The sequence below is a fragment of the Atta cephalotes genome (assembly GCF_000143395.1).
Source record: "Atta cephalotes unplaced genomic scaffold scaffold00027, whole genome shotgun sequence".
Taxonomy (NCBI): Eukaryota; Metazoa; Arthropoda; class Insecta; order Hymenoptera; family Formicidae; genus Atta; species Atta cephalotes.
Genome location: NW_012130091.1, coordinates 2509353 through 2529730, shown reverse-complemented (window position 1 = coordinate 2529730; position 20378 = coordinate 2509353). Strand labels below are relative to the sequence as shown.

The window sequence follows — 20378 nt, the reverse complement described above, 5'->3', positions numbered from 1 at the left end:
AGTTTATTATATATATATATATATATATATATATACAAATATATATAATATACATACAGAATGTTTGGTAGTTATTGCTGCAAACAGAAAAATTTTTCTTGTCTCTGCATCATTTATGGAGAACAATCTGTAGTTGTATCAAACATTCTGTATGTACAGGGTGTCCCAGGAATGCTCTGGGACACCCTACGTAAGCGACTAAGAATTGTACGAGTACTACACAAACTTGTAAAGGTGTACTTTTTCAGTTGCGGTTATAAAAAAATTAAAATCATTTCGCTAACGCAAAGGTATTTACTGCTTCTTGCTTGCATGTGTGTCTTTTCTTTCTTTTGGCTTCTAAATGTTATACTATTCTATCTGTCACATTTGATGTTACATGTGTTAATCTTGTTAATACATCGAATAATAATCCATAACATTCTTTGTGTATAGGAACATTAAGTAAAGGATCGCGCGAATATAGGACTCCGCCAGCGGTAGCCCCACCTCAAGTTCCTAGCCACTACGCGCCCAATTATCCGCTTGGCCATCCCAGGCGAGATCGCCCGGGATATAGCACTCTACCATTGCATGCTCATAACACGTCCCACACGAGTCATAATACCAATCATAACGCGCATGCCAATACCATCAATCAGCACACTATGCCGCAAGTGGGAACGGTTCATCCCTTGCAGAATCATCCTCAAACACCACCTCCAGCACCGCCCAGCGTTACCGCGGGTTATGTGCAGGAGCAGCATAACAGTATGCCTCGTAAGTAACAATATTATTATATAATTAATATTGATAATGAAGCTGTATTCATTTTAATGTTTGATCTCATGATTTGTTGTGAGATACTGATATTTTTTTTGCCATCTCAGCTCCACCTTCGCCTTTGGTTGGACTAGGCGATATGTCTGAATATACCGGCCATCACACCTTGCCGCACAGATTATCACATCAAATTAGCCGTGGTAGCGGTGCAAATAGTCCACCTTTACCACCGCCACCACCACCAGAGCAGGAGGAACATCCGCAATTTGGCAGACCAACTCCATCTGGTGCTATAATGCCGATTGTGCCGGATGAGGAAGATCTGCCTGGATGGGTGCCAAAGAATTATATTGAAAAAGGTAGAATCTCAGAATTAATTTTGTCTGTCGCATTGTTAAACATTTAATAAATGAATTGATATGTAAAATGAATATAATAAGATGTGTTATATTAGTAACACAATATGTAATAATGTAAAAATTGCAATTGCAGTGGTGGCTATTTATGATTATTACGCGGATAAAGAAGACGAATTAAGTTTTCAAGAGAGTTCTGTGATTTACGTGCTCAAGAAAAATGATGACGGATGGTGGGAGGGGGTAATGGACGGTATAACTGGATTGTTTCCAGGAAATTATGTTGAACCATGCGTATAACTACATGCAATAATTGGCTATATCAAAATAACTAACAAAAGACTGCAATTTTTAAACATTTATCACATGTACGTATTATTAATCGCATTTATATTAATCACTAATATCTCGATTGTAAATGAAAATTTCAATAATTCAATTATTATGAGACTTTATCTCATAAAGTGAGATTCCTTATTTCATTTTTCGTTCAAATTTGTATAATCAAGATTGTACAAAAAATGATCGAAGCTCATAAACACAAAAGATTTTTGTCTTATAGATATTATTTTATAATTTATTGATAAATAAAAAAAGTTTAAGCTATGTGTTATAATAGTAACGTGAGTGCATATATACGTGCGTTAATCAATAATAATCTGCAAGGGATGCAGTGGACGGTGCAGAGATCGAAATATCACAAACTTTCTTCATATATTATAGATTTTTTTTATTTTGAACCCAATAACATTTATATTGCATAAGATATTTAAAAACTCTTTTTTTTGTTTAAAAAAATGTCTTGAATATCTTATGCAACATACATGTATCTGGGAATATTTTTTTCTAATTTTAGCCTAATCTCTAATGTTCCTTGTTCCTTTTTGTTTCTTGTTTTTTTCCTCGTTATAACTGTTTTGATCAACAACCAATGATAAGATATTTCTTTCGAAATTTAAATAACTTTTTATCTATTTCGGACCGAAAAATGAAGATGTAAGAGGCAAAAAGGAAAGAGATAAAAAATGGTAAAAAACAAAAAACAAGAAACAAAGCACAGATTAGACTTTATTTTGTTCTCAATATGCGAGATATCTTGCCGTATTTATAATTGTGCAAAATGCCGAACGATAAATAGCCGTTGCAATGTTATGTTACATGTAAGATAAAAATATGTACGGTATTTGATTATCGAAAAAAAAAATTTAGTCGAGCGAGTTCTGAATCAAACAACATTAAAAAGTTAATTTTTAATGTAAGAAAATGTATTTTTCTGCATCTAGTATTTCCTTAAGTAGGTATTGAATTATATATACTATATATAGCAATGGAATTATATTCTATTATTTATGTACCCTTATATATGTACATATATCTATATATGTAAAATCACATGTTGCAATAGATATCTTTTATCTCTGGATCCATTTCTGAATTTGCATTATTTGTACACTATTGGAGGTCATATGATTGTTAATTTAAAAAATTTCAAATAACGATAACATATCACAAGGAATGTGATGAGTGTAAAATGTAAATAAGTTATTATTATCTTCTTCATAAACTTTATTAACATAAGATAAAACTAAGATAGGGAAAATGCGACCTTTTAATTTTCAATATCCAATAATGTGCATCAAGATCGATTAACGTGGTTTTTTTTTATAAAGTTCTCTTTTTTTATATATCACAAGTATGGATTCTCGTATACAAACAACTTTATCATTGGTCAGTTTGAGATAAATTTCATCTTTTTTTAGGATATTTTTTCTTTTTTTCTCTTTTTAGGAAAAACATACAAACATGATTACATTTTAAATAACTAAGACGAATCAATCGGCTGGTATCGGTAAAGTAGGAAAATACTCCTGCGCCTTTTTCGCGGCGGAGTATTCCACGTTGTAAACGGGATGGATCACTTCTACCTTATTCGTAAGTCTTCTTCCGATGATCGACTTTATTGGTGAGTTTTGCGCAATCGATAATCCACTAAGAACATAACATGTGTGGTATATGTCACGATTTCTAAGAAAAGAAAAGAAAAAAGTTATCACGTGATTAACGCGATTAAAATTACTCGCCAATGAAATTACATTTATAGTAATTACAGACGCGAAAGAGTGTGATCACATACTTTCCCGGTTTATCTAGAAGACCGCCATGCGGATTCTGACAGCAAGTTAATATATACTCTTGTAAGGCCTCTTGGTTGAACAGCCAATGGTCGGAATTATTAAACCCCTTTCCCTGCGTCGACAGAATAGCGGCGATCAATGGGAACGTCCCACCTTGCCAGAAAGAATAGCATCCGTCTACCAATTTGTTCGTACGTCCTTGGAAACCGCCTTCCAAACGCATTTGCTTATTTACAATCCATCTCTGTGGAATGATAAGAATGTGAACGTGAAGATCTTATTGTAATCGTAAAGAAGAACTTACCAACAATTCCGGTAAATGGCAAAGCTCTGTTTTTCCGAGCATTATGAGCGCTGCCAAAGCGCAATATGCATATCCACCGTGAGCCTCCATTCCTGGACAACCGCCGAAACCACCCTCCCATGTTTGACATTTGGCTATCCATTCGGCGGTATCTTTAAACATATCCGGTGTATACACGTTTGTCAACTTGGCGGCAGCAAGAGCACAATACGCTCCACGTATGTCTACCTCGCCGTTTTCGTGCATGCAGAAAGAACCGTCTTCTCCACGCAAGGACGCTAGGAACCGTTTCAAGTTTTTTCTGAAATTATAATAATTTTAATTTTTTAGCAAAAAATCTATCTAAATTTTAAAAATATGCAAAATGTTTTATAGCATTATTATGAAAAAAATTATATTGAATTATTTACCTATCTATCACATCGTATGCCTCTTGTGTACCAATGGTGCATAATGCGTTCACTGCTGCATATGTAGATGCTAAATGTGGATATTGTCCTGGGCCTCCACCGAAACCACCTGTCGACGATTGACATTTGGCTAGAAAGCCAGCTATCTTAGAACACTCCTCACTTTCCAATCGTTCTCCTAATATCGCAAGTGAATGCAATATCCAGAAGCATAGCCACGGTCTACTGGAGTCCAAACACTATATGGTATTGTTACAAATACTCAATAAGTTCCTTGTTACAAGCAGAATGATATTTTTCCTCAATCATCTACAAAAGCAATGGCTGCGTTCAGCAGAAAAAGCAGCTTTGCAATTATTGTAAAATTTTTGAATATGATTAGTGTATATATTTAGATCTAGTTTATATATTTATATTTAGTGAAGAATTAAGAACAAGATCATATTAAACCAATCATATTAAAGAATTTTACAATAGTTGCAAAGCTGCTTTTTCTGTTGAACGCAGCCAATATTATACACATATGCTGTTTGATATTAAAAATAGTGGATACCTCGTAAGTGTCATTTAAATTAGTGATTGCTTTCTTCAAGAACTGAATGTGTTTGGGTCTAAGTAAAACAGGATCCCCTTCTCTGCATGATCGGTAAAACTTGAGCACAATCTCCTCAACGCGAGCCTAAAAAGATATACAGTGGAAAGATTGTTGACAAATTTAAAATTAAACAATAGTAATTTGTGATTCCAAGAAGTGGTAAATCAAATACAAATAAAAATACCTATGTGAATCTCCGCAGCTGTTTGTGCATAAATTGTATACAATTATATGGCTCATAAGTATTTTATAAATTTTAAAACTATACAAATAGCAATATTTGACGAGTAATGAATAAAAATGAATCTAGTAACATAAACATAGGTAATGTTTGCTTCACATGAAGAAATCTACCTGTTCGTTTGTCGTTGCGGTTTTATATCCTTCATCCTGCCGCTGTTTTAATATTTCCTCATAACTCCTTCGTCCTGTCTTCAATCCCAACTCCAAATCCGACATAATCTGTTAATCATGAATAATGATTTGACATGGCCTGTTAATAAAGAAGTAATCTACTTCACAAAACAAAACGTCTCGATAGTCCAAGTGTACAATTTATTTTGTAATTTTATCATAAAATATCCAAAAGAGAAAGAGATTCTTTAGAGGTTAAGAAATCTTCCTTTCTTCCTGTCTCTTTCTGCAACTACCCAGCTTAGAAAATTATATACTATACATTTTTACATTGACACACCCTATTATACTTACATTTAAATTTATATATATTAGGTGTTATTGTATATACAATGTTAACTGGTATTACAGTTACACTCATAACCTATTTATTTTATTAACACGACGAATGACATCTGTGTACGAAACGGACGGTTCTCCGCATAGCGTAATATAATACTTATGCCGCTTTCAAAAGTCAAATTGCACCTTCAAGGCGTAGTTAACTATCGAGATTACACGGAATAATACAGAAATCATACGTCTCCCTGTATTTTATTCTACGCGATTCCTACAAAGCGGATTCCTCCCTCCGCCGAAGAACATTTACTGAAATAAAGAGACGATCAATTTATTCCTCTCTTTTTTTAGATCATTGTTCTACTCGCGTTGTAGAGGAAAAAAATATGGTTCCATTCAATATAAATGTTCAATTCATTCGCGATCAGGATTACCAGGAATTGCGTTGTAGGCACAATGGAATGAAAATTCCTGAATTTTTTTAAATATGAAGGTCTTCTTATTCTTTCATTATTTCCTGTCTATCCGTCGCCGCTTTGCATTTTTTTCATCATTATTTTTTCTTTATTTTTTACAAGTGTTTCAACACCGGTAAGAATACATTTACATGTATTCCGTAGTTTCTGTACATTACGCGCGATTCTCGCTTAGTCCAATTTAATCATGTTTACGGATCAATAAAGATCTACATATCGTGGATATACGTAATTACGATATATATTTAGGCTAGGAAGCAGAAAACGACGCGCGTCTTCCGCTCCGCGATCAGTCGGCGTAGCTTAGCGGTAAAATCGAAGAAAAAAAAGAACGTCGAACGAAAATGACGATGTCGTGCTCCCTCTTCCCTGTCAGTAAACAGAATTAAGTGAGTATGAATCATCAGGCAAAATGCGCACGCACTTGGCGTTTTCTACGCGTTAACAGAACGATTTGCGTACTCCCACGCGTACATCGCGGCTGGTGGGGTTAGCGGGGTACGTTGGATATTTTTTTTTTTTTCTTTATGTGAAACGCGTCTTCGTGATCTTCGCGCGTCGCGCGTGTTGCGCAACGCGAGATACGTCTCGCCGTCGTCGTTGCGCGTCCCGACTCCCGTTAGCGTCGCCGCGCGGAAACGGTGAGTTTTCTATAAATAGCGGTGTCACATACAATTCGCCGTGGTGGGCCAACCCGCCGGAGCGGACCAGTCCTCGACGTTGATGAGAGATTGGTAGGAGAGATTGGTATGCTCCGTCGGTTCCTTCCTCCGAGAGAATCGAGTTGCCGCGCGGATCGCAACTCGTAACGTGATCGAGCGGTGATTCTTGTCAATTCTCGTAGCCCACGAAGTCGACGGCACCGCGTGTTCATCCGCGGAGCTTTCGACGAGGAGTGCGCGGCGAGGAGAGGATAGAAATAGGGATCTAGCAAAAAGGACCGCGGCCGTGTCCTTCGGGGAGGGGTGCTATTTTTAGGCGGTATATGTTCGGGCATATGTTCTCCCCAACGGCCCCTGCGATTCTTTCCTAAAAGCGAGCGATAACCTTTGATCGTCCGTACTGTTTGTCGGAAGGTCGTAGTATTAGTTATTAAGAGAAACGATTTCCACTTCGATCCGATATTCTTGTTTGTTCTATAGAAGAATGGAGAACGAGCAGCATCACTATGAGCTTCGCAGCAGAAGCAGATCACGTTCCCATACGCCTATGGTTCCAAATCGTCCCCAGCAAGAGCCAGAGGTGACAGAGCGTCATTATGATCTCAGAAATTGGAGCCGGGAGAGATCTCACACGCCTGGAGAAGTAACCAGTAGTAGAAGATCTGGTTCTAGATCATTGTAAGTAATCATTCTAAACATAAAAGTATTTGCTTAATGATTATAGATAAATTATATCTTTATCATTTGTATTTATATGATTATAGAACTGGCAGTGTAAAGACGCATGAAAAGAACATGGAAACCATAGAGGAGAATAAAGAAGGATCTATCACAGAAAGTCTAACAGATAATCAAAGCACAAAATCCGAAGGTTCTGTCGTCACCATAAAAAAGGCAGAACGCCGGTCGGAACGTCAAAGAGCCAAAAGACAAATATTTGTCAATGGCCAGAGTGAAAGTAAGGAGGATGCACCTGACAAGAAAGCAGAACGAAGACACAGAAGTGTTACACCACGCAGAGTATTTACCAGTGACTATTCTTCGGAAGAAGGAGAAAGAGAAGATCCTCCAAGTAGGCCAGGATCCGCCTACGAGATTTACAAGCAAGCTGGTGAATGGTGGAAGTATGAATATTTTATTTGTAATTTTATAAGCACAATTTTAACCATCGAAGAAGTGTTTCTTCTTTACATAATACATAAAATTTTCACAAAAATGATGTGGATCTAAAAATTTCCGCAAAAAAAAGCTTTTGCCTGACGGAACCTAATTCCGGATTGGATCTTTTTATGTTACGGTTTTAAGAGCAAACGGATCCGATCCAGAATTAGGTTCCGTCAGGCAAAAGCTCTTTTTGTGGAAATTTGAAATCTTAATTATTTTTGTGGAAATTTTATATATTATGAGACCTAACGTAAGAAGAAGAAGAACCGTTTCTTTACATAATACATAAAATTTCCACAAAAATGATGTTGATGACAAATAGATATGGATCTCAAATTTTGATATCACGGAGTAGTTTTTTAATATAATCCATTGCATTGCGAAAACCAAAAATTACTCTCGTGACATTAAAATTAAAATCTTTTTGTGGAAATTTGAGATCCATCATTTTATTATGTAAAGAAGAAACACTTCTTTTTCTTCTTACGTTAGGCCTCTGGCCTATGTTACACCTCTTTCATGTGCTTGTGGTGCACACACTGATTATTCAATTGCCACAATCATATGAGACTTATAGTTTTAATGCTAGTTCCTTTTCGAGAGGTGTTTCTGTGGGCAAAGATACTCTTGGGAGATTGCCGAGCTTTTCCGAGAGGAGACACGAGCGTAAATTTTTCCTACTGAATCGAACCTGAGATTTCTGGCATGATAGAACAGTGCGCTATCTACTATGCCACACTCGCGCTTTTCTATTTTAAGTCTTATTCTATATATACTGTACACTTTTCTGTTTTTAACGGCAACTTTTTAATTGGAGTATTAAATGATTAATCGCGTTTAGCACACAACTTATGGAGCTTACGGATCCGTGAGCGCTCGCTGCTATTAGACGATCTAGAAGAATACATCAATAGCAGTAAGTGCTCATGGATCCGCTCCGCAATAGTTGAATGTGACCATTACGCCAATAACGAATTCTTCTTCCTGTGACTTACATTTGTTTGATTCAATGTTGTTTATTTTGAAGATATATTCCTTCCGTTGGAGAAACAAACATTTATAAATAATAGCATGTCTTAATTAGCATTAGTCACAGAGTGTAGGTCAAGTTGCTGGTGTTAATAAATAGTATTGGAATTAAATGAATAATTTGCATGTGTACTATTTGTGCGAAAAATCAAATTATTTGTGAATGTTTTAGCGTTTTTCCAAAGACAGATTATACGTATTCGCCAACGTCGCAGTGTCGTTACGAGATCGCCCCAGGTATATTAGCTATGCCCAATATGTCGAGACGGCCTATACACGCAAACAACGGAAGTACTGTATCTCAAACAAGTCATCGAAATTTAAGTCAAGCTTCGCAAGGAACGACAGAAAGCGGAATCAGCGATATGGACACAGCTGATTTGAAAGAGACCATCTCTCAAATTCATTCGGTAAGTATTTGTCATCTTGAATTATTGTTCTCTTATTTTTCTTGATGTATCATGACATTGCGTTTTAAAACTATACGTGAATTTTGCAGTTTGGGGATAATTGCGACATGTCACGCGCGGATATGTCGATTTCTACAACAAAAACGACTTTGTACAAGAAGACACACGTAAAACAATACACAAGTCACAAAGAAATAATTTATTCGGATCCAAGATGTTCTTCAAATTTTCGGTCAAGGTATTTTTTATTTTTTCTCATTTATTAAAATAAAACTTTTATTGAAATAAAATTAAGTTAATGCAATCTTATTTCATTAGCTACTTATCGTGGGCGAATACTCCAATTGGAAAGTATGATGCATCTCATGCTGATTCTGATACCGATTTGGATGATACTTACGTAAAATCATCGATCAAAACTAATCAAAGTTGGAGAGTCGTGCAATGGTTCACATATTTTACAACCTTTATTGTCATCTGCTTTAGGAAAACTGTCGAATTCTTCAAGTTTAAAACGGATGAGAAAAGACAGTGTTATGTTTCGCAAGCTTATCGCTCATCCAATGGTATTAATGATATTCAAGAAACATTCTTTTTTATAAATATAGAAAAAATTATAAATGCAATAAAAAATAGTATTTAATTATATAGAAAATATATAATTGAGCGTAATATAATAATTATCTTTTATGTTATGTAGCGTATTAATATTAAATATGTCTGTTAACTAATTTTCTTATTTGCTGTTTCTAGAATCCAAATGGAGCTCGTTATGGCAAACTTTGGATCGTTATACGCACAATATGTACTTTTTCTTCGTCAGAATGCTTGTACTCGATGCTTGGCTGTTAAGTCGATTCACTGGCGTTAGGAAATGGCTAGAAAAAAGCCCAAGGATTCTATGGATCACACTTTTACCGTTACTTCTTTTGTTTGGTGAGTTTCTTCATTTTGTTGAAGGAATATAAAAGAAAATCAGAGACATCACTGAATTCCATTTTTATTAATCCACATGAAATCTAAACCGATCCAAACACAGTCAGACCAATGTCTTTCGTGGGACCTGAAAGACACAAACCTATCCTGGCCTTCGTATTTTTTTTGTTTCAGGGGCTTACATCGCGCAGAGGCATTATTTCACTTTTGCGGACTCTCTGCGCAATGTCCAATATGGTGTCATTGAGACGACTTATCACATCTTTAACAATATAAGCAACTTAATATCTTTTACCTTTGAATCGTTTATAAAATACCTTGCAGATCTTAAAAATTATTTCATGCACCTTTTACCAAGTGTGAACGTGTCTTTGCCTGAAATGCCTTCTATTGGGTGGAACATAAAGTGGTGATTAATTGAAAAGTTGTCAAAATAATAATCCTAAATATAATAATTTAATCCAAATGGATGAAAGTATAAATATCCGTATTTTTTTACAAAATATGATTATATGATGAAAGCAAAATTCTATTATACATGCAATTTTGCAATTAATAGTATAACATTTTTTTCAGACATTCTTAAAAATTTTCATATAATATTTTTAAGAATAGGAATACCTCTTTCATCCATTTCTTCCTCAAATTAATAATTGTGTGTGATTTAACATTGTTTTTATTATTTTTTTATTTTATGATAAAATCTGTATATATCATTATTATTTGTTGCCATATTACTACAAAATTTTAATAATGCTATAATAGAATGTTTACTTAATAATTCCCCTAATTGTTTACTATTTTGACATATTTAATATTTCTGCGTATATATTTACCATATAATATATTGTATAATATTATTTCAAAAATTCTGGCCGGTATTCATAATCTGTTCTTATTTCAAGATTATCTTAAGTAATGTCTTAAGATGCTAATATGACTCTCTGGCTGATATTCATAGTCGAGTCTTATATTTGAGATTGTCTCGGGTACAGTCTTAAGATGTCATAAGTCAATTAGAAGGTTGCATTTTAAGACATGACTTAAGACGATCTTAAAGTAAGAATAGACTATGAATATCGCCCTCTGATTTGTGACATCTTAAGACTGTACTTTAAAATGGTCTTGAACGTAAGAATCGATTACGAATACCCTATGATTTACTTATTTAAATCATATAATGAAATATTCTTTACGATACATACATATTGTCTATCAGTACCTCTTTGCTTATTGTTTGATTTATTAATAGATTAATACTTTTTGTGAAGATATATAGATATTTATCAATATATTTTGCGCACAATTATACATATATTGTGTGTGTGATGTTCTATATATTTTACATATAATTATATTGTGTTATATTTCAAGAACTAACTGGTCATGTACTGTGTTATATTTCATGAACTAACTGGTCATATCACTCTTAGTCATTTTTCTGTTACACATTATATATATTTTATTAAATATTTTATGTTTTACAATATTTAATCCTATAGATATTATAAAATACATAATATATAATTTAATCGCGTTATTAAATGAAATAACATTTTTTCAGTTAACCACCACACATGTATTGATTTCATTTTTACACGCTTCAAAGATATAACAATATTTTGATGTAACAGTTACTGTCGTTAGATAATATCTGTATTGTAAAAACACGTTCATACTTAATAAAATATTTTTCATGTATATGATATTAGTAGTCTTTTGAATACAGTCCATTAGAGTGATATAGCGTCATAGTGTCACAATTAAGCATTTAATGAACCTAATCTAAAAAGCGAAAAATAAAAATTTTATTGTGGGAGAAGGATAGGGGGAGGATTACTCTACTGTGGGCGTTAAAAAGTCGGAGTGTTGTGCTTGAAATACTTGGAATCATGATCGCGATCGGTATCATCTGAACGGTGAGTTTCTTCGTCTATCCTTCTCTCAGTTACCATATTGTATAATAGTTCCATTTTGAACAATTACATCATTGTAATCGTTCTGTGCCATTAAAATTTAAGATATATATTTGAGATCTTTGTGATTGTAAATTTAATAATATTGGACAGATTTGTGGCACTAACTTTGTGTTGGAACGCTGTAACAAGTTCAATAAAGTAACAGGAGAAGGAGATTGTAATAATTGCATTTGAAATGTTTATGGATATGAAATTTGTTTCAGGTGGTTGGTGCATAGTACAATGTTTGTCGCTTCTCTCTGACGTTAAACCTGTGACTGAAACAGCAATAGAAAAATCGTTAAATAATGTACAATGGGAGGATCGTCAAAATAAAATTATTGAAAAAATATTAACTGACAATGAAATAATTAAAGAAAATTTAGTTAACAAAGCTGATTTGGTCAACAGGATAGAAATGCTTGAGAATAGACAGACGCATCAAATGGTATAAATATAAAATTTTTTGTGCAGTTATATATTTGTGTTCCATGATCTATTTATATCATTTTGTAGGACTATCTTATTAATATTACTCGGACTGTAGAAGATCGTAAGCAAAGTGATGCCGATTTCCGGAAGGAGTATGATGTAAGTCTATGAATTTCTATTATTATTTCTTCGTACGTTGGGCCTGTGTCTCTGGCTTATGTTACACCTCTCTCATATGCTTGTGATGTGAACGCTGATTATTCAATTGTCACAAGTATATGGGACCTACAGTTTTAATTAACAAGTTCGATTTTGAATGGCGAATTTTTCAAGAGGTGTTTCTATGGGCAAGGATACTCTCGAAAGGTTATTCGTCTTTTCCGAGAGGAGACATTTTGGCGTAAACATTTTGGTTCCTACCAGAATCGAACCTGGAACTCTGGCATGGTAGATCAATCTGCTATGTCACGCTCGCACTCATATATTATTAAGAATTAATGATTACGAAGATCTCGAGTTCTACAGTAGTTATCTTTCCAGGACAAAATTATTAATGTGGAAAATAAGCTGGATGTCAGCGAATTAAAAAATATAGCATATAGCGAACTTAAAGTTATTAAAAACGAATTTGAAGAATTACGCAAACTGTACTCAGAATTAAAATCTTGTTGTAATGCCAATGCAGAATCTATCATAAATCAGGATATAGAAAAGCATGTAGAAAAAATTTTACTTAGCTACTTTCCTTCCGGAATTTTGAAAGAAGAGCTCGGGCAAAACTTGCAAAGTTTACTTGCATCTCATAATAGAGAAGGTTTGAAGATATATTTAAAATCTATTTGGATGTTATGTCGTATATTAATTAATTAATATCGAGAATATTTTTATAGCTCAAAAAGTTCTTGACAATGCAAATGTTCATACTTCGGACGAGCATATACGCAAGATAGTAAAAGAAGTTTTGCGAATTTATGACGCGGATAAAACGGGTCAAGTAGATTATGCTTTGGAAACGGCAGGTATTGTATCGTGTCAATAAATTAATAATTGATGAATAGAATATAATAAACAGCTTTGTTCACCATATAGGCGGTCAGATTATTAGCACGCGATGCACTCAGCGATATGACATAAAGTCGAGAGCCTTCAGTTTGTTCGGTTTCACATTGTATTATGAAAGCAATAATCCGCGGACAGTAATACAGGGAAATCCGATACAACCTGGTGTTTGTTGGGCCTTCCAAGATTTTCCCGGATACCTCCTGATACAATTGCGAAGTTTTATTTATGTAACTGGTTTCACTCTGGAGCATGTGTCCAAATTGATTTTACCAAATGAAAACATGTCGAGTGCGCCCAGAAAATTCAATGTCTGGGTATGTGAACTATTTAATTTCTTTTGTTTATTAAACATATTTTTTTAAAATATTCTTGTTGCTGTAGGGATTATTGAATGAGAACGATCTTGAGCCAGTGATGTTCGGGGAGTACGAATTCACGTATTCCGATGAAAGTTTACAATATTTTCCAGTTCAGGTAAATTTATTTTTAATATTCTTTAATAAATTGACTTTTCTTTTAATACATATAAGTTGTCTTATTTGTGTTTTATTTCTATACATGTTTTTATTTTATTGATTAGATTTATTAGGACTAGTAATCACAGTAATCCTTAATTTTTTTATGCAGAACACAGAAATCAATAAACCATATGAATACATAGAATTGAGGATACACAGCAATCACGGACAACTAGACTACACGTGTTTATACAGATTTCGTGTTCACGGAAGACTAGCTTAAGAATTGATCGCGCCAAGGTTCCTTTTCACAAGACATTCGTAAAATCGTTCAAGCAGTAGCAAGAACGAGCCACAATCTTCTCCAATACGTGCCTTCGATTACCGTTAACGATAAACGTAAAAATTGGCGCGATTTGTCGCAGCACCTGTAACTATAATTGTTAATAGAGCGATTATTTAACGCTTTTGTAATAGATTTTCAATGAAACGATCTCGAAACACTTCATACATACGCGCCGATATTTAATACACACGACACGGAAGCCGTTTCCGTCACCATTTAAATGCGTTGAACGCTGTATATATACATTTAATAATTTATACTGATTAAGAAGATTGCACGATTGATCGGGTCAAGCAAGAAAACTCACGAATGTCGGTCCGATGATTCCACGTTATGCCTATATATAAATATCTTCACTATATGGCCTTGCTGTAGCAGTTACCCGAGTAATGTAACTCTGAAAGAAAAGAAGCAATTTATATATATATATATATATATATATATATATATATATGTATCTTTAACAACGTGAGAGATCGATCAAAAGTTAGAAGTTAAAAAGAATGGACAGAAGTAACTAAGGGAATTTCGGAAGTTCCCTTCAAAAAGAAAGAGCCTGTGTATGCATCATGTAAATAACAGATTTGGTAGCATCACGTGCAAGACTGACACTTCAAAAGTTACCCCAAAGCTGAGTGTGAGTCATAATATTCGCAATAATGCGACAGTACAAATTGTAAGGGATAGTAAGAACAATTATTTCTAATTAAGTTAATTACTAAGTTTTAAGTGTGCAACATCATGAGTGGTCTTTGCCGTCTTTGTAAGGATTTAGAGATTAAAACGCGGCAGTTAACACACATTGTATACATAGATATTTATAAGATATTCAAATAAGTTCTCAATTCTTTCTTTCTTTTCTTTTTTTTTTTTTTTTTTTTATTTCAAGATTGCGATGCGCATCGTTTTTGCTTCGTAATTATTTAGTGTCGTTGGCGATGGGTCGACCCTTGCCAATGTCGAAAATGCGATTACCACCGCGTTTTTTTTTTACCACCTTTCCGTACGCGCTAGCCGCTATATTTAAATAAAATTTCCAAATAAAAATTGCGTTTCACTCGATACGAATTTTATTCACCCGAGAGCCGATTGCGATCGAACACTGAGTAGTAGAATTAATTCACCAAGCGATACTTTTGGTACTCAACAATCGTGAATAGAACTAACTTTTATAGTTCAATAGAAATAGAAATTAAGTAGAAATAGAGATTAAAAGATGACTTGCCTAAACATTTGAACATTTTGCAATAAGCAATTTTACTGAGCTAATCATTGATTAAGTTATCATTAATTAATGATTGATTTAATCAAATACAAATTCTGTAATAAAATAATTTTTATTTCAGTATAGATATAAAATAATTATTATTTAATAAAACACGAAAAAAAAGGATTGGAAACAACGAATTATTAAATTATGCAATGAGTAATTCAACCGATCGAATTAATTGCTGATTACGTCAATTGGAATTTAATCGAAGTTTTCTGAGAATTCAATCGTCATTCCGGTATGAGATCACGTCTGTTGTTGATTTTCAACGAGGCACGTTTCCACGCGAACGTATAAGGACGAACTTTGCATCGATCGTGGAATATCCATTGTCGCGCAAGGCGCGTTTTCCCGCGTCGATTCGCGCGACACCGGAAATCTGGACCGGTTGGGACCTCCAATTTAAAAATCTTTTCGTCTTGAGACGTTGTCTGGCGCTTTTGCAATCGACGTTCCCACGCGGGGTGCCACAAGGAACCCCGGGGGGGCACCCTCCAGTGGGTTAACCACAGCAGAGAATCTAGTTTCGCGAACCGGACCACGAGCCGGTTTCATTGAGTTTTCCCGAAGACATGTGAAAAAAAGGGCCGATAAATGAGCGGTTATAAAACAGAAACACGAGTCTCTCCCTTCCCGCCATGGCATAGGCGATATAAGCCGCGGAGGAAGGGCGTGGCGCCCCCTTGCGCGACCACGGTCCTGACCGAGCTCAGCAGTGAGCAGTTTGCAGAGGGGGTTGGCTGGCCGGTGGAGAGGGGAAGGGGGCGGGAGAGAAAGAGAGCGCTGTAGGAAGCTTCCGTTTATCTGCGAGGTCAGAGAAGGCAGGCTGCGCGTTACAGTGGTGCTGTTGAAAAACACGATGAAAATGGCGTGGCAACCACAGGAGGAAGGACTCAGGCAAATTCTGACGCTGCTCAAGGAGTCGCAGAGCCCGGACACGGCGACTCAGCGGGCCGTACAACAAGTATCCTTTCGTTTGACGTTCAAGAACGACGATCCTCATGTCTCATATCCGTCGCCGTCAACCGTCGTGTCGTGTGATGTGTATCGTCGCTCTCGCCCATACGTGGCTCCCGCGGAGTGAAGCGCGAGTGGAAAAAAAATAAAGAGACGCGACGGTGCGCGTAATCACGCCGCTCGCTCGTCTGTCCCGTCATCGCGTTCCGCGTTCGTTTTCCCGGCGTGGCAGTGGCATTCGGGGTTCGTCCGGAAATGGTCCGGTGAAATTAATTACGCGCGAACGCCAATCTCCATGTCGAGATCGCTCGGGAGAAAGAGACAGCGCGCGCGCGCGCGCGCGCGCGCTCGTTCGTTTCTCTTTCTCTCTCGCTCGCGATAGCGTCGCGAATTCGCAACGATCATTCGCTCGTTCCTCGATGTTCCTCGAGAAGTCTCGTCACCGTCCGGGAGTCGTCAGGAGTCGCTATGCCGTGTCGCGCTGCTCGGAATCGAGCGTGCCGGACGCGTCTCGAGCGCAAAGATGAAAATATGCTGACCGTGCATGCCCCGACCGTGTTGAACGACACGGAGCTGAGCGGGGATTACGGCTCGTTCGCACGCTCGCGCGCGCGGGGGGACTTGTTTTCCCAACGCGCGGCTCCTCTGATCGATAGTTTTCGCGGGAGTCCTTGTCGGACATACCGCGTAAACGAACCGCCCGCGCCTATAGATTGCAGCCGTACCGAATCGCGTTGCGATCGCGCGCTTTATCGATGACTGCTTTACGTTCACGACTTGTTATCTCTTTGAGGGAACGAATCGGTCTCGTAAAATATATTCTCTAAAACTTTTTCTAAGACTTAATCTCATTTGTTAAGATTGAAAATTGAGCCACTCTTTGTCAAGATTCAATTTTCACTCGTTATAGAGTGAGATTTTACTCTAAAGAATTTAAAGAATAATTATGAATTTTGACTTTTTGTATGTATCTTGTTAAATAGTTTCTTGTCTCTTACATTTTCCTTAATTAGAATTCTTTGAATAGAAATTGGAAGAATTGAATAAATTCCCGGATTTCAACAACTATCTGATTTTTGTTCTAACAAAATTAACATCAGAAGGTATGTCAAAATTAAATGTGACTCCAATTGGGCTATCCTGAAATCTTTCACTTGTAATTCTATATTAAAATCTTTATAGTATTAAATAGGAACTAATAATCTTCTTTCTGTTCAGATGAACCTACTAGGTCATTGAGTGGACTGATATTAAAAAACAATGTAAAGACGTACTTCCATAAATTTTTACCAGAGGTCATAAATTTCGTAAAGCAAGAATGTCTGTCAGCTGTCGGAGATCCATCACCGCTGATTCGTGCGACCGTCGGTATTTTGATCACTACTGTCGCATCAAGAGGTATATTATCATCTTTTACTATATTCCAGAAAATGTGGCAAAGATATATGTATTATGTTTTTTTAACGGTTGAAATTTCTATGAATTAAGGTGAATTAACAACTTGGCCAGAATTGTTGCCAGCGTTGTGTCAAATGTTAGACTCGCAAGATTACAACGTTTGCGAGGGTGCGTTTGGCGCTCTCCAGAAGATTTGTGAGGATTCGGCAGAGATATTAGATTCAGATGCTCTAAATCGACCCTTGAACATTCTGATTCCAAAGTTCCTTCAGTTCTTTAGACATTCAAGTCCCAAGATCAGATCCCACGCGATAGCGTGTGTCAATCAATTTATCATTCAACGCACGCAAGCACTTATGATACATATAGACAGCTTTTTGGAGAATCTCTTCCATTTAGCTTCGGATGATGATTCTGAAGTCCGAAAAAACGTATGCAGGTAGTTAATAGTATATTGCAGAGGAAGTAATCTGTCTTTTTTTTATTGTTATCGCTAACAGGAAGGACAAATTCCTATATCTTTCGTGTTCTTGCGTAGGGCACTGGTAATGCTGCTCGAGGTACGAATGGACAGATTAATACCACATATGCACAATATAATAGAATATATGCTAATGAGAACTCAGGATGTTGACGAGGGAGTGGCACTGGAAGCTTGTGAGTTTTGGTTGTCACTAGCAGAACAACCAATTTGCAAAGAGGCACTTGCACCACACCTGACACGATTAGTACCTATCTTGGTAAGTTGTCTTCTAAATTTATGATAAACCAAATATCATTCTTTCGTCTTTTATTTGACTCTTAACATTTTTTTATCACAGGTGAAAGGTATGAAATATTCGGAAATTGACATAATTCTCCTCAAAGGAGATGTGGAGGAGGATGAAATGATTCCAGACAGAGAAGAAGACATCCGACCACGTTTTCATAAATCTAAGACGCATCACTCGCATCATGCTAACGGTATGGGCAAACAGCCCATCGTCGATGAGAACGGAATAAACGGTGGATGCGACGATGAGGATATAGATGTTGAGGACGGATGCGATGATGATTCAACTCTGAGCGATTGGAACTTGAGGAAGTGCTCTGCCGCTGCGTTAGATATGTTGGCTAATGTTTTTAGGGAAGAGCTTCTACCGGTTTTAGTACCGATCTTGAAGGAGACTCTTTTCCATCAGTCTTGGGAGATCAAAGAATCCGGTATCTTGGCACTGGGAGCTATCGCTGAAGGTGCGCGCACATTTTTCTTCTTAAAGTATAAATTAATGTAACTAAATTAATAATCTAAATCGAACCGAGTAAAATTTGATTCATATTTACAGGTTGTATGAGTGGCATGATTCCACATTTGTCGGAGCTCATCCCTTATTTGATCGGTTGTTTGAGTGACAAGAAGGCTCTTGTACGTGCCATAACTTGCTGGACATTGAGCCGTTACGCACACTGGGTTTGTGCACAACCTCACGAGACGCATTTGAAACCTCTGATGACGGAACTGCTCAAAAGAGTGCTTGATAGTAACAAACGTGTTCAAGAGGCGGCATGTTCTGCCTTTGCGACTTTGGAAGAAGAAGCATGTACCGAATTGGTTCCTTATCTTGGATTTATTCTCGAAACGCTCGTCTTTGCATTTAGTAAGTAAAACACCAAGCAGTTTGTCTTGTTCTAGTCTAGAAGATACATCTCTGATTAATACGACTGTTTATTCGTAGGTAAATATCAGCATAAAAATCTTTTAATTCTATACGACGCCATCGGTACTCTCGCTGATTCTGTGGGTCATCATCTAAACAGACCAGATTACATCAATCTTTTGATGCCGCCTCTTATTAATAAGTGGAACGTATTGAAGGATGAAGATAAAGATCTGTTCCCATTGCTGGAATGCCTTTCTTCAGTAGCGACCGCATTGCGCTCGGGTTTCTTACCGTATTGCGAACCTGTGTACAGGTATGTACATACGTGACGAATAATAATTTTTTACCAGATTAAAGTCTTTGTGTCCACTGATGCTAGAAATCATGTGAGATTTCGGAGAAAGAATTAACAAATTACATTTTAACAATTCGATCACATGACCGATGTAATTGGTCAATTCCTTTTTCATTCGATATCTTTGATTGATTTCTAACATCGTAGATACAAAACCCCTAACTCTTAATGACAATAATACTTCAATTCTGTCTTTACTTGTTTCTTGCCTATTTTAATCAGTGTTCTATTGGTATACAATCAATTAAATGTCTGTTGTGCATTTTTTATACAGGATCGGAAAATAATGATAACATATCAGAAAATATGATAATGATAAATTTTTTGCATAGAGGCAGAATGAACTAAACTGAGAAGAAAAATTCTCATTTTGCAATTTTCGCAATAGTTAACAAAATTAATTGCCGAAAATTGGTCTTCAATAATTTTTTACTCAAATACTATCAATTTTATAGAAAAAGTGCAAAAGACGAAAATTGTTTATTTTTCACTCATAGAACTCTTAAGAATTTTTTCAGAATTTTTTATCAACTTTTTAATATTGCATTTTCTCATTTTATTAACAAGAGA

General features: G+C 36.1%; 4 protein-coding genes across 4 annotated transcripts in view; 3 read left to right on the top strand and 1 right to left on the bottom strand.

The window, feature by feature from the left end:
- LOC105620516 (abl interactor 2) overlaps positions 1–1418 on the top strand; it is a 3573-nt gene extending 2155 nt beyond the window's left edge. The window contains exons 3-5 of the mRNA XM_012202008.1: positions 436–759; positions 870–1121; positions 1255–1418. Coding sequence (XP_012057398.1) covers positions 436–759; positions 870–1121; positions 1255–1418 — 740 coding nt within the window. The remainder of the gene's footprint in view (positions 1–435; positions 760–869; positions 1122–1254) is intronic.
- Positions 1419–2668: 1250 nt separating this feature from the next.
- LOC105620515 (protein farnesyltransferase subunit beta) lies at positions 2669–5021 on the bottom strand. Its single transcript, XM_012202006.1, has 6 exons — positions 4917–5021; positions 4521–4646; positions 3968–4206; positions 3558–3858; positions 3253–3497; positions 2669–3143 (listed from the first exon to the last, which is right to left on the bottom strand). Exons 1-6 carry the CDS (start codon positions 5019–5021, stop codon positions 2951–2953), a joined length of 1209 nt encoding a protein of 402 aa, XP_012057396.1. The 3' UTR covers positions 2669–2950.
- A 1856-nt stretch (positions 5022–6877) lies between these two features.
- On the top strand, positions 6878–14125 carry LOC105620514. The gene is made up of 13 exons (XM_012202005.1): positions 6878–7071; positions 7158–7517; positions 8759–8996; positions 9086–9234; positions 9315–9562; positions 9750–9932; positions 12115–12338; positions 12407–12481; positions 12863–13136; positions 13213–13341; positions 13412–13698; positions 13766–13858; positions 14012–14125. The coding sequence occupies exons 1-13, from the start codon at positions 6878–6880 to the stop codon at positions 14123–14125; spliced, it is 2568 nt and encodes an 855-aa protein (XP_012057395.1).
- A 2132-nt stretch (positions 14126–16257) lies between these two features.
- Positions 16258–20378, top strand: part of LOC105620598 (transportin-1) — a 7343-nt gene continuing 3222 nt past the window's right edge. Inside the window, exons 1-8 of the mRNA XM_012202088.1 lie at positions 16258–16422; positions 17443–17518; positions 17634–17813; positions 17904–18252; positions 18352–18553; positions 18635–19046; positions 19139–19450; positions 19529–19766. Coding sequence (XP_012057478.1) covers positions 16318–16422; positions 17443–17518; positions 17634–17813; positions 17904–18252; positions 18352–18553; positions 18635–19046; positions 19139–19450; positions 19529–19766 — 1874 coding nt within the window. The 5' untranslated portion in view covers positions 16258–16317. The remainder of the gene's footprint in view (positions 16423–17442; positions 17519–17633; positions 17814–17903; positions 18253–18351; positions 18554–18634; positions 19047–19138; positions 19451–19528; positions 19767–20378) is intronic.

Bases quoted from the DNA above. Each gene is read 5' to 3' on its own strand.
- LOC105620515 (XM_012202006.1), bottom strand. From the start codon at position 5,021: ATGTCGGATTTGGAGTTGGGATTGAAGACAGGACGAAGGAGTTATGAG. The intron at 4,207-4,520 runs GTATCCACTATT...AATACCATATAG, and splicing joins ATTTAAATGACACTTACGAG to TGTTTGGACTCCAGTAGACC. The intron at 3,498-3,557 runs GTAAGTTCTTCT...ATCATTCCACAG, and splicing joins GCCATTTACCGGAATTGTTG to AGATGGATTGTAAATAAGCA.
- LOC105620514 (XM_012202005.1), top strand. From the start codon at position 6,878: ATGGAGAACGAGCAGCATCACTATGAGCTTCGCAGCAGAAGCAGATCA. The intron at 7,518-8,758 runs GTATGAATATTT...TGAATGTTTTAG, and splicing joins CAAGCTGGTGAATGGTGGAA to CGTTTTTCCAAAGACAGATT. The intron at 12,339-12,406 runs GTATAAATATAA...ATCATTTTGTAG, and splicing joins ATAGACAGACGCATCAAATG to GACTATCTTATTAATATTAC.